The sequence below is a fragment of the Galeopterus variegatus genome, unplaced genomic scaffold (genome assembly GCF_000696425.1).
Source record: "Galeopterus variegatus unplaced genomic scaffold, G_variegatus-3.0.2 Scaffold786, whole genome shotgun sequence".
Taxonomy (NCBI): Eukaryota; Metazoa; Chordata; class Mammalia; order Dermoptera; family Cynocephalidae; genus Galeopterus; species Galeopterus variegatus.
The window spans coordinates 255,967-269,207 of NW_007726897.1; the positions used below are offsets into that span (position 1 = coordinate 255,967).

General features: G+C 42.8%; 1 protein-coding gene across 1 annotated transcript in view; it reads left to right on the forward strand.

The window, feature by feature from the left end:
* The first annotated feature begins 6,343 nt into the window (after window positions 1-6,343).
* E2F3 (E2F transcription factor 3) overlaps window positions 6,344-13,241 on the forward strand; it is a 17,744-nt gene continuing 10,846 nt past the window's right edge. The window contains exons 1-4 of the mRNA XM_008572453.1: window positions 6,344-6,437; window positions 9,889-10,029; window positions 11,254-11,473; window positions 12,786-12,944. Coding sequence (XP_008570675.1) covers window positions 6,344-6,437; window positions 9,889-10,029; window positions 11,254-11,473; window positions 12,786-12,944 — 614 coding nt within the window. The remainder of the gene's footprint in view (window positions 6,438-9,888; window positions 10,030-11,253; window positions 11,474-12,785; window positions 12,945-13,241) is intronic.

Here is a 13,241-nt window from a genome sequence, read left to right on the forward strand (position 1 = left end):
CATTATAAGCCAGTGGGTTTTTTAAAATTATGTGCATCTATTTATTTTTAAATTGTCTTAAATTATCCTTAAAAACAAAATATATAAAAAGGAAGGCAGTCACCAGTTCATAAGTAAATGGCTTTTACTCCAAAAGTCCTAACTCATTTTGAGATTCCTTTTCCTTTAGAAACATTTATATGTATGTGGTTAGATTCCCGAACTAGTCTACAAATACAGGTTATAGTGAAGTTAAAATTTCTAGATAGTTTGGGCCAGCCCGGTGGTGCACTCGGTAGAGTGCGGCGGCGCTCCCGCCGAGGGTTCGGATCCCATATAGAGACTGGTCCGCTCACTGGTTGAGCGTGGTGCGGGCGCGACACCAAGGGTTGCGATCCCGTTACCGGTCACGAAAAAAGACAAAAAGGAAAAAGAAAAATTTCTAGATAGTTTAAAAACCAGAATAAGAAAAATGACCAACTTTGGAGTCCATTCTAGTAATCCAAGTGAGAAATGATAGAGGAATACAGCTGGGGCTTTCTGCATGCCTGTTCAGCTCGCCGGTGATCCTTTTGTGAGACAGTCTGGTTTCCAATTAGGCATCTCACCTAATAGCTCACAGAGGACGCTGCTCTTGTTACATTCTGAAATTACCTCTCGCTGAGAAAAGCCAGAGAAGACCTTAGAGCTGCTGTTCATCGTAGGCAACCTCATCTCAATAACAAGTGGACCCTATGAGTGTGGTGATTAGCATGGCATGTAATGGAGCATGAGTTGGCCCCTTCCTCATTCTTCTGCATTCAAAGCTTCTCTCTCCCCACCAGCACCTTTCCAAACCAGGGCTCTTCCAAGTCTCTGCGCTTCTGTTCTTGTGTGGACAGCTCCTTTGACTCCACTCACTTCACTCGCTTCTCTACCAGACAAAGCTAGTTGACCTTCCTCTCCACATCTCCACCCACGTCTCCGTGCAGCCCTTCTTCGTGCCCTCCTGGACCCCGCCTGGGCTCACTGCAGCATTTGTAATGTGTTTCCTGTTATTAGTTTGCCTGTGCACTCTTTGATAGCAGGGACCACTCTGCCGCTTTTATAACCATACGCCCGTGCAGGGCTTGGCACACGGTGGCCACTTAATAAATATTTGAATGGATTGAAAAATGGTTAGCCAGATTGAGTTAATATTTAGTCACAACTGGAAACTAGGTGTTCTTTTCTCAAAATCCTCATGCCCTGACCCATTGACCTAATGGCCGGAATCCAAATGAAGTTCATCTGTGCTCTTGTCTCAAGTTGGAAATTCCTTCCTAGGGGTTATTTCACTGATGTACTTGACCTAGTCCTCATTCTTTTTATTTTATTTCCATTTTCTTCTATTTTCCTTCTTCCTCTGTTCAAAATGCTCTGTCTCATCTTTGGCTTTGAGACAAAATGTATCGTATCTCTGATTCTTTCCCTTGCCCAGATCTCCTATTAACTGGGGGAAAATTTATTTTCGCATTCACAGTTTGTTAGCATACAGAAGGCCGTGCTTTGTTCTTCATTTAATTTTTCCTGTGGCTCAGTTGCATGGTAGATAAGAACGTCACTTCCCTTCCAACCACGAAGCTGGCATGCCCTTTCTGGTAGCACATCCCATGTCTGTTTTGAGCCCATACACACTGAATGGTCCATAAGACTTTCAAGAATCTAGAAAATAAACCACCAGCCTTCTTTTGTTTAACACCAAATGGAAATGATTTTTGCTTTTCTTGTTATGCAAGTAACCCACACTCACTTTTAAATGATTTTGAAATATAAAAAGCTAAGATGAAGAAAGTATCTCAGGATACATACTACACACCAAACAACCATAAGACTAGCAGCCAAAGATTAAAGCTTTTAACCGTTTGATGTGTAGTATGTATCCTTAGATACTTGTTTTTAATGCATATAATGCCCCACAAAAATAGTTTTACTGCTCACACCTGCTTTTTTTTTTAAACTTACATATATAGATGTACATCATTATTAGTGGCATAATATTCCCATATATAAATGTACAATTATATATACAATTGTTCTTCTGAGGTTGGGCATTTATATTGAACGTATGTGGAAAATACAGATATTCAAGAAACTGGCTGTTTTTAATAGACAAACCCTAGAAACAATATAAATGTTCATGATGTACACCAAAAAGTGGATTGCTAGTTTTAGTGGCATAAATTTAATGTATATGTAGACATGTCACTTTTTAAAATATAATCAAATATTACAGAAGTATAAATATGAAGTCATTACTCCATATTTAGTTTTACTTCCCTGAGGTAAGCACCATTTACATTTGTTGTGGATCCTTCCAGACTTTTTTCCTCTATTGATGTATGGAAAATTAATTATAGTGAGGTGTATAGTTTTACAGTTCTTTACCCCTGTGGGATCAGATCATATTATAAATATCTTTCTGTAACTCTCATTTTTCTCCTTTATATTTCTTGAAAATCTTTCCAAGTCACATGTAAAAGTTAAAATCAGCCTCTCTCTCTCCCTCTCTGTGTATGTATGTATATGTGTGTGTATATATATATGTATGTATATATGTATATGTAGGTGTGTGTATGTGTAAAAGTCTGTGTGTATATGTACATGTATGTACACACATACACACATATATATCTCCTCCGCAGGTTGGTAATATTGGAACTTTGTAATTTACCTGCCAAGGGACTTTGGGAATTTATTCCTTGGTTCATTCAAAATAAATAAGCAAATTTGACTGAGTGCGTGCCATATGCAAGGCTCTGGGGGAACTAAGCTGCTTATGCCCTGAGCTTATGATCCAATGAGGAAACTTGGAGTGTGTATTTGTCTTGATGGTAAAATTATGCAATGGCAGCCCAGAGGTTGCTATGGAAGCAGAGGAGGGATATCTCAATAAGGCCAAGGAAGTCATGGTCCCTGACACATTATTTGAACAGACCAGGGTTCAAATCCTGGTGTCTGTCACTTACTGAGATTTGGGGTATATCCTTAACTTCTCTGCCTCAGCGCAAGATGGGTATAGTGATACCTACCCCACATTGCCAGCATGAATATTCATTGGGAAAATGATTATAGGGGAGGAGTGTTGAATCTTCATTAGTAGATGTCTGGTTAAGTAAATAAATCATGGCATGTTAATTAATACAATACTATGCAGCTATGAAAAATAAGGCCATTCTATATGATGGGGATCCAACTTGGAGATGTGTTATTAATAGAATAATGTGTGGTTGGCTACCATTTGTGTAAAAATTTTTTGAAAGGTGTGGTGGTATACGTCTATATATGTACTGATGTGTACATAGACTATCTGAAAGGATAGTCTATGCCTTTGAGGAAGGGAATTGGATCTGGAGTGGGAGGAAAGTTTGCTTTCCATATATACCGATTTGTGCTACTTAAGTTATCATTATACACTTATTATGTAAAGAAGAGTTTTTAAAAATTAGGAATAAAATAGAATTATTTAAGTTTACCATAAAGATGGTATCAACTTAATATAACTTCAAATATTTTTACATTGCAGTTTTTCACAGTCTTTTCATGAAGTAGTTATAATCATGGACTTGAATAAGCATACTTATGGCTATGGGATCTTGGAAAAGTTAAGCACTCTAAACCTCAGTTTTCTCCTGTAAAATGGGAAATAGTAATAACTACCTTACGGAGTTGTGAAAATGAGATAACATAATTGATGGTGCATAGTATATTGTAAGCACTCAAATGTTGATTTTATAATAATTAACACTAAAGGTCTTTATCTACCAGGAACCTTATTGCAAGCGGTAGTAATCTAATTCAGCTGCCTTATACTAAAAAAGGGAATTTGCTGACTCACACAAATGAAGTTTGGTGTGTCTGCCTTTGGGCAAGGCTGTATCTAGCACCTCCCTTGAAGGCCTTAGGACTCAGTCTCTCTCCAGCTCTTTATTTACTTTATTGTTGGCTTAGTTCCCAAGTAACTCCAGGCTTACATACTACTTGCCTAATAACTCCCAGTGAAAAGAACCCGATCCATTCCCAGTAGTTCCCAACATAAATCCCAGGATTGACTGATACATCCTTCCCTGGTTATGAGCCCAACCTTAATCCAGACACTGTAGAGGAGGGATTGGAATACTCTGATCAGTGATCCAGGATGGTAGTACTCACCTCTGCAATCTTTTTTTTTTTTTTTTTCCTTTTTGTCTTTTTTCATGACCGGTAAAGGGGATCGCATCCCTCAGTGTCGTGCCCGTACCGCGACTGGCAACGAGATCGCAACCCTCAGTGTCAGGCCCGCACCGTGCTCAACCAGTGAGCGGACCAGTCTCTATATGGGATCCGAACCCTCGGCGGGAGCGCCGCCACACTCCCAAGCACCACACTCTGCCGAGTGCGCCACCGGGCCGGCCCTCACCTCTGTAATCTTATGAGAAGGGTCAGCCTAAGATTTTGAGCAATCTCGGGTTTTTTGTTTTCAGGCTTGGAGACTGATGGAAACCACCTGAACTGATGGAACTGTGGAAGAGTTCCTTCCCCAAAGGAAAAAACAGGGGCAACAAATGCCAGGCAGGCAGAAACTAGGGATGTTCCCCACAGCCCAGTGCTTAGCTGCCCAGTGGTTATTCTTATGCTTCTTTCCACATATATGTTTTCAGAAACGCTTGGCAGTACAACTGTTTCATGACAGAGGCATGTCATCTTACACGGGTCTGAAGTGCTAAAATTAGTACATACCTTGTTCATAGTTAAAGTTACCCTTGAAAATAGTGCAGGAAGGTGCCTGGTAGGGTATCTACCTAGCATCTCGCATCCCCAGCCTCTACCCCTGCTTGGGACCAAATTGGTGGTCCTGTTGAACGCCAGCTAGATTTGTTGTTTTACTGGTAGGAGCCATGTGCTATGAAGATCTGCTTGTAAACACTAGAATAACTCTCCATTCAGCAAGATTCTCACACTGAACAAACAAAAATCGAGACAACTGAGAGAGGAGGTTTTCATCTGCCCTGGTTCTCAGCCCACGGCAGGGACGGGTAGGTAGAGATCATCTGCACTACTTAAATCCTGCCATCTAGATTTTTGTTTGATCAAGCATGTGTACTTGAATTTGCTAACTTAATTAAAATAACGCTGCTCCATCATATACCAGAATTCTTAGCCATCCTCCAAAAGAGAGCGCAGTTATTGCACCCATGTTCGGGTCTGGGACCTACAGGTAACATGTTGTCCTCTCAAGTGCAGTCTAGCCCTCCCCATTCACTAAACAATGGAGGAAAGATAACAGGATAACCCGACAGAAACATCCATTTGGGAAAGGGAAAATGACATAAAGTGGTCACCTCCCATTGCCTGTCATGTCCTCCTTGTAGGGAAAGTGAAGGAAAATGGTCAGGGCCCCTCAGGTGTTCAGAATCTTGCTGAGTATTTGATGTAAATATGCACGTGCACCCAGGTGTTCCTTGGTTGTTGTCTAATGTAATTGTGCATGTGCACCTGGGTGTGTCCTGGGTTATAGACTTAAGGATAAAGGATGAGTGGCTCTGATCCACAGTGCCAGTGCCCCCCCCCCCCCAGGATAACCCGACAGAAACATCCATTTGGGAAAGGGAAAATGACATAAAGTGGTCACCTCCCATTGCCTGTCATGTCCTCCTTGTAGGGAAAGTGAAGGAAAATGGTCAGGGCCCCTCAGGTGTTCAGAATCTTGCTGAGTATTTGATGTAAATATGCACGTGCACCCAGGTGTTCCTTGGTTGTTGTCTAATGTAATTGTGCATGTGCACCTGGGTGTGTCCTGGGTTATAGACTTAAGGATAAAGGATGAGTGGCTCTGATCCCCAGTGCCAGTGCCCCCCCCCCCGCCCACCGCTGCCCCTGGAATGCCCTGGGGAGGCCACTACTGCTGATGGAGGCTGTTGCTACCAATGCCCCTGGATGCCCCGAGAGGCCACCGCCACTGCTGCTACCACTGCTGTAGCTGCTGCTACCACTGCTGTAAGCTGCTGCTGCTACTGCTGAGGACTGAGCTCCTGTCGTCTGCCAACAGCTCCCAGGATCTTTCCCAATTACCTAGCATGGACCTGTGTGTGAGGGGTCTGTGACCCAGCCTGGCATGTGAGGGGTCTGTGACCCAGCCTGGCACGTGAGGGGTCTGGTGACCCAGTCTGTGCAACTGGTTTGAAGGGTCTGAGCGCTAGCCCTGACAATACAAATGGAAACTTCATGTAACTAAAATAATGAGACGTTTTGGCTTTAGTTATGAATTGCTTTAACAATGCCATTGCCCTAACCCGACAACTGGCATAGTCGTGTAGCTTTACACTCCTCAACAGGGATAGTGAGCTCTTGGTGACTTGGTGGAGACATGACTTGTTTGTGGCGCCAGTGTGGCCGCCCTGAGTTCTACTGTCTGGAGGAATTTCTGGGGCTGCTCTCCTTTCCTAGCTCGTTTATTTCTGGTATGGATTTATGGGCAAAGTGATTGATTTCTTAGAGGCTGACATGTCGTAGGTCTTTGCTTTCCAGACCTAGTGATTCTCCAGCAATAAAAGTGTCTTTAAAATTTAGTGGATTGTCTATCTAGTATTTAGATTTGGTCAACTCTAAGGTTTGGTGCTTAGTAACCAAAGTCACTCACACCTTGTGACTAGTCCTGATCCTTGAAGTTAGATCTCAGTCTCTTAGCAACAGACCTCTGGGAATTTCCCTAGCCTACAGCTCAATGCTTCCATAGGCCTTTACCTCAAAGCAATTGGAAACAATCGCCTGGGTGGGAGAGGCAAAACTAATGTGTCCCCAGCCTGCTGGCCAGTGCTCAGTTCTTTTTTTTTTTTTTTTTTTTTTGGCCCTAACCGGCCATCCCTATATGGGATCCGAACCCGTGGCCTTGGTGTTATCAGCACCACACTCTCCCGAGTGAGCCACGGGCCGGCCCAGTGCTCAGTTCTTGAGGGTTAAACCCTACTGTGAGGGTTCAAGGGGAGTAAAGCCTCAGGGGCCCAGGAGTTCTGGGTCCCAAACCCTTTTCCAATTTGCCTTCCTTCTGTTGTTAGCCTGGGTAGGGAAAGCCTCTCTCTGTCTTCTTAATTGCTTTCTACAGAGAGAAAAGGCCCCCGTGGCAAAGCTGGGTTTTTTACTTTTAGGTGGACCAGCCTCAAATGACTCTATGCATACCATCTTCCTGATGGCCACAGAAGTGACCCACACACTCTGCCCCTCCTTGATGAGGCCTGCCGCCTTCCCATTGCACTACAGCTGTCTTGACTCAGCCATTTCCACAGGCTGTCACTTGAACATTTCCAGGTTCCCAACTTAAAATACTTTAAGCAAAAATGAGATTTTATTGGCTAATGTACCTGAAAAGTCTGGAGAAGACCAATTGTTGCCCCCAGAGTGTGACAAGAGCCAGAGTTTTTAATGGTGGCCTCCAACCCCCTCTCTCCATCTCTGCACTTTGCTTTCCCTGGGGAAACTTCATTCTCAGGTAGCTTCAGGCTACCAGCTTATAAACCCTCCTGAGGCACACCCACTTCTTGCCAGTGGTTCCAGAAAAATCTTGGTGTTGGCCTTTGTTCACCCACCTTTGGTCATGTGCCGTGATGGGGATGGACCAGGTGGAACACAATGATTAGCCAGGCCTGGGTCACCCGTGTGCACAAATGCACCTAGGCTGTGCGTAAGGAGTGGCTCGCTAAAGAGGAGCTCCTGAGCCTGTTGAAGAGGGTATGTTTGCAGGGCCAACTAAAACGACTGGCCCACACAACGATTTGACAGAATAGCTGGGCGGGGAAAATGAAGTCGAGAAAGCTAATTGCCCAGTTGTCCTTTCTGCGCCCTTAGAGTAATGTTTAGCTTGGACCTGTTCAGTAGAAAGATGTGTGCCACACGTGCAAGCCACACAGTAAAAAATGTCTCTAAAGAAACAGGAAGAGTAATCATTTCATTACTATTTCGTTTATTTAATAATATTTTATAAAGCCAAAATATCATTTGACATGTTATCACTATCAAAATTATAGAAGTGTCCTACCCTCTTTTTGTGGTAAGTCTTCAAAATCCAGGGTATATTTTACACTTACCGCGCATGTCAGTTCAGATGAGCTAGCAGCCAGCGGCTACTGTAGTGGACAGAACAGGTTTAGCTGATAACTTCCTGCAGGAAAGGTGGATAACTATGATAAGCTGATAGGCTATTACTTGTGTTTTCAGTTAATGGGGAATTATTTTGGAATCGTGAATCTCCTCATTAGGAAAATCTCCACCAAAATAAGCCTAAATACACATTGCCATGCTAGGTGTCTGGTGGGAGCCACTCTGTCTAAATACCCATCATACCCCTACAGTTAGTACTTAATTATTTATCTTTTTTTTTTTTAAAGATGACCGGTAAGGGGATCTTAACCCTTGACTTGGTGTTGTCAGCACCACGCTCTCCCAGTGAGCCAACCGGCCATCCCTATGTGGGATCCGAACCCTTGGCCTTGGTGTTATCAGCACCGCACTCTCCCGAGTGAGCCACAGGGCCGGCCCAGTACTTAATTATTTATTAATCTGCCTTCTGTCTTGGACTCTAAGCCCTAGGAAGGTAGGAACCCTTATCTGTCTTGCTGACCTCTGTTCCCTAATCCCAGTGCCCAGTACCTAGAGGACACTACGTGGATATTTTTTATGTGAAATAGAATGAAACTTAAAAACTTAGGTGAGAGCTTCTCATGTGCCAGGTTTGATGACAAAATGGAGAAAGTGATACTGGTTGAAGCCCAAGATTGTGTGTTTGCAATATAGTAATCCTCCCTAATGAGGGGTAGGGGGGCATTCTAAGACTCCTGAAAGGGTGCCTGAAAGGGCAGATGGTGCCAAACCCTAGTCAAGGAGTACCAAGGTCTCCTTTTCACTTAAAGGCAGCACTTAACAGCTTCTCGTTGGCATGTCCAGATCACCAGCATCACTCCTCTTGCACTTTGGGGCCATTATTAGGTAAAGTAAGGGTGACTTGAGCATAAGCACTGTGGTTCCAAGATAATCTGCCATCAATCTGACTCCGAGAGGGCTATGAAGTGACTAACAGGCAGGGAGCATCTACTGTGTGGAGATGCAGGACAAAGGCAGGATTCACGTCCTGGGCAGGACAGCAAGATTTCATCACGCTACTCAGGACAGCACATGATTTAAAACTTACGAAAATTATGAAGCGTTTATTTCTGGAATTTTCCATGTCTTATTTTCAGACTGTGGTTGACTGTGGGTAACTGAAACCTCAGATTAGGGAGGACTCCTGTTTTTATTTTTCTGATGGAGGACCATTTGTAGTCTGCAGCTAGTTGTGTTACCAATCACTCTTTCTTTCGTTGATTATATAGAGGGTGATTGAATAGCTACAAAAGCCCAGGTTCTGTGCCCAGCACTGGCTATACAAGGATAAATGGAAAACAGTCCCTGCCTCTGAGGAAATAAGAAACAAATAAGTAAAATAACTGTTACGATAGAAGTAAACACAGAGTTTTGGGAAAGCACAAGGAAAGGGGCCCAACCCAGGTCAGAGAATAGGAGACAGGCAGGAATAGTTTCTGGGGAAAAGCAATTGAAGTTCCACAGCACCTGCAATGTTCTAGCATCTAGCCCCATACCTGGCACGTATGTGGAATCAACAAATAGATGAACAAAGTGGCTCCTGAACCTAATGCGAAAGGGTTGCTGGGTTTGTCCATCTGAGTGTGGATGGATGATCACTGCAGGTGAAGAGAAGGTTTGCATGACAGCCCGGCCTTGCGGAGCTAGAATCCTGGCTGTAGGGAATGACAAGGTGCTGGGTGGGGTGGAGCAGGGGTGTGAGAACTGGCGCGAGCCTGCACCGTTTGGCAGGGCAGACCATAAACAGCCTCCCTTCTTGTTAATTGTCCGTATGACCAGTGACCAATGATGGTACTTTCTTATTACAGGCAAAGCGAAGGCTGGAGCTAGGAGAAAGCGGTCATCAGTACCTCTCAGATGGTTTAAAAACCCCCAAGGGCAAAGGAAGAGCTGCACTACGAAGTCCAGATAGTCCAAAAAGTAAGGATTCTTCCATCTCTTTCCTTATCCTCCTTGGTGTGGGATTCCCAACTTTCAAAGCTTGTGGCTGGACAGATGCCAAGGTGTGAATAATTTTGGCATGTTTTCCTCTTTTTTATTTTTTTCTGTGCCTGTCCAAAAAAATAAATACAACATGTGCAGATACCCAGCGAAAGGCTACAGGGTCACTCCAGTACCTGAATAACGATCTAATGGAAGGCTTCCCTAATGGTGTACAGTTTCATTTTCCAACTCAAAATACGGGCTTTTGATATCGTTCTATAATCAATAATTTTAACTTAACGGACATTACGTCAGAGTCTGAGGCTAACTAGATGTCAACCAACCATGACAGAGTCAGTAATGTCTGTGCCAGTCTCCAGCCCCACCCTATGGTAGCATACAAATTGATTGATCCCAATAAATTATAGCTAGTTTCCCTTTCAAATGCTATCATCATTTTTTGGGGGGAGAGAGAGAAAAGTAGGTTAGAAATAGCTAAATAGTCCCGTCATGTGCCTGCATTTAATGCAAAGGTTAAGTGAGACTTTGTTCTCTCCTTTCCTGTAGTTTATGCATTAGGCCATCCACAAATTGTGTGTTTAATGCTAAATTAAAACCTTGACCTATACACCTATAAGGGAATAAATACAATATTAAATAAAGGAATTTTGGGGAGATTTGATATAAAGACTTTTTCAGATGTTCTTCATCAAAATGAAGCATTATTTGAAAAATTGGTTAAGTGATACACACACACACAGATGCTGGAGTCCAAAAGGCCAGTTGAGACAGGTGTGTGTGGCCACTGTCCTGGAATGCTGGAGCGATTCACAACCCAGCTCCATTAGGGTAGGGCCCATGTTTGCTGATCCCCTGAGGCTATATTCATTCATTCATTGAACAGATATTTTTGAGTACCTGCTGTGTGTAAGACACTTCATTAGACCCACTGAGTAGAGTAAGCCAATGTAGAAACTACTGAGAAATTCAAAGTCAAGTGCTTTAGTCAAACACAGGAATTCTTATTGTCCCTTCCTTTTCTAATAAAGCAATTTCATAGCTTCTATGACTTGCCAAACACAACAGCAACAACAGCTTTGCTTCAAATACTAATACTTGGGCTGCAGTGGGAAAGAAGGCTTGCTTAACTGCAAAGAAACCCTTCATTTCTTTACCCTTCCCCCTGTCCCCCCACCTGCTTGGTTTTTGTTTTTCTTTAAGCTCCAAAATCTCCCTCAGAAAAAACGCGGTATGATACGTCCCTTGGTCTGCTCACCAAGAAGTTCATTCAGCTACTGAGCCAATCACCCGATGGGGTCTTGGATTTGAACCAGGCAGCAGAGGTGCTAAAAGTGCAAAAGAGAAGGATTTATGATATCACCAATGTCCTGGAAGGCATCCACCTCATTAAGAAGAAGTCTAAGAACAACGTCCAGTGGATGTGAGTAGGAGTCTGTCCTGGCTCTAAGGGGACCATTTCAGATTGCCTCAGTTTCTCCCAGTTCCCACTTCCATATTGCACACCCACACATCATTTCTTTTCTCTCCTACTCTTTTCTACTCTCGTTCTCTCTTCCCTCCTCAACTTCTAAGCCAGAAGTTCAGAGTCCTTTTACAAAGAGACTTTCTGTTTAGATACTGTCAGAGATAAAAAGATTGCTATTTTTAAAGCATCAAGCAAGGGGATCTTGGATTAAACAGGCCCCAGCATTGCTGTTCATCTGTTACATTGAAGTCTCTGTGTGTGCTCACATTTGTGATCTGATAGATGCTTACACATGTCTTTGGCTTGTCTCTAATAGGAATCTGAAAATTAAATACAGCTGTATATTAACAAATGTGTGTGTATATGCACAATCTCACGGTCACAAGGTTATCTTTATCCATGGTTTTAATAGCACATTAACTCACTTTCTGTGTAAATTAAGGCAAGTCTTAAATGCCTGAATTTCTTCTGCAAAGTAGGAGTGATAACACATGTTACCTGTGCACCCACCTGTATGATTAAACATAATGATAATGTCATTTGTGAATTATGGACAGTGCATCGAACAGCCAGTAATTTATAAGGACAGTATTGAACTATTAAAGCATATTGAAAGGGAAAAAAATCTGTCATGGAATGGCTTTGTAAAAAATACCAGGTCAAACATGGTAAATGAAGGGGCATCTTTTTTGTGCTTTTTGGAAATTTCGTGACAGTTGGGTAACCCATTTGGGCCTGTAGTTTAGAGAAACCTCCTGGGCACTGGTCTCTGTTCTTGCATATACCGTATCTGTTGCCTTTACCTCCTTTTCTTTTTAGTTGTTGGTATAAGACCCTCAGAAATTATCTAGGTCTTTTATGGTTTGGGGATGATGTTTTTTGAATTTTGAACCATGTCATCTTTTCTATCTTTCTATATCATTCTATCCTTTTTCCTTCTTTCTCCCAGCCCCCAGGCATGTGGGGTGGAGGTGGGGGTGGCAGATGGCTTCCTTTTGCCCTCTGAATTTGAGCCTTCTGAGGAAGTTTAGACCTACCCTGGAGGAAAGAACCCTGAAAATAGCAGTGCTTTTTCATTTAATTTCAATGGTGCGAAAAGTGCAGGACAGCATTTATGGAAAAAAAAATATGTATAAATGTCCTAATTTTAACACTTGGCTAACAAGCAGTGTGACCTTTGTAAAGAGGGGACATTTACCCAAGGAACCATTCTTCCCTCCTCTCCCCCTCATGAATAGCCATATAGAGTCTGTGTTCGGGTTTCTAGGGGCTGCAGTCTGTCTGAGGATGGGGGCATGCTGGCCCAGTGTCAAGGCCTGTCAAAAGAAGTGACCGAGCTCAGTCAGGAAGAGAAGAAATTAGATGAACTGATCCAAAGCTGCACCCTGGACCTCAAACTGTTAACCGAGGATTCGGAGAATCAAAGATATCCTTTGCGCTACCGGTTCATTGGGGGTTTGTGCCTTCTAGGCTATTTCCAGAGTTGACAATCTGATTTACACCCAAGGTAGATTTTTGCTCTGGTTTCTTATAAATGAGTGTGTGCATGTGTGTCTGCGTGTGATCCCATTTAGCTTTGCCTAAGAAGTCAGTATTTATCGTAAGACAGTCATGAGATTGGATCCCGTCATTATCTATTTTGATAGCCAGGTGGGAACTGCTTCTTTTTTTTTTTTTTTTTTTTTTTTTTTTTTTTTTTTTTTTTTTTTTTTTTTTTTTAAAA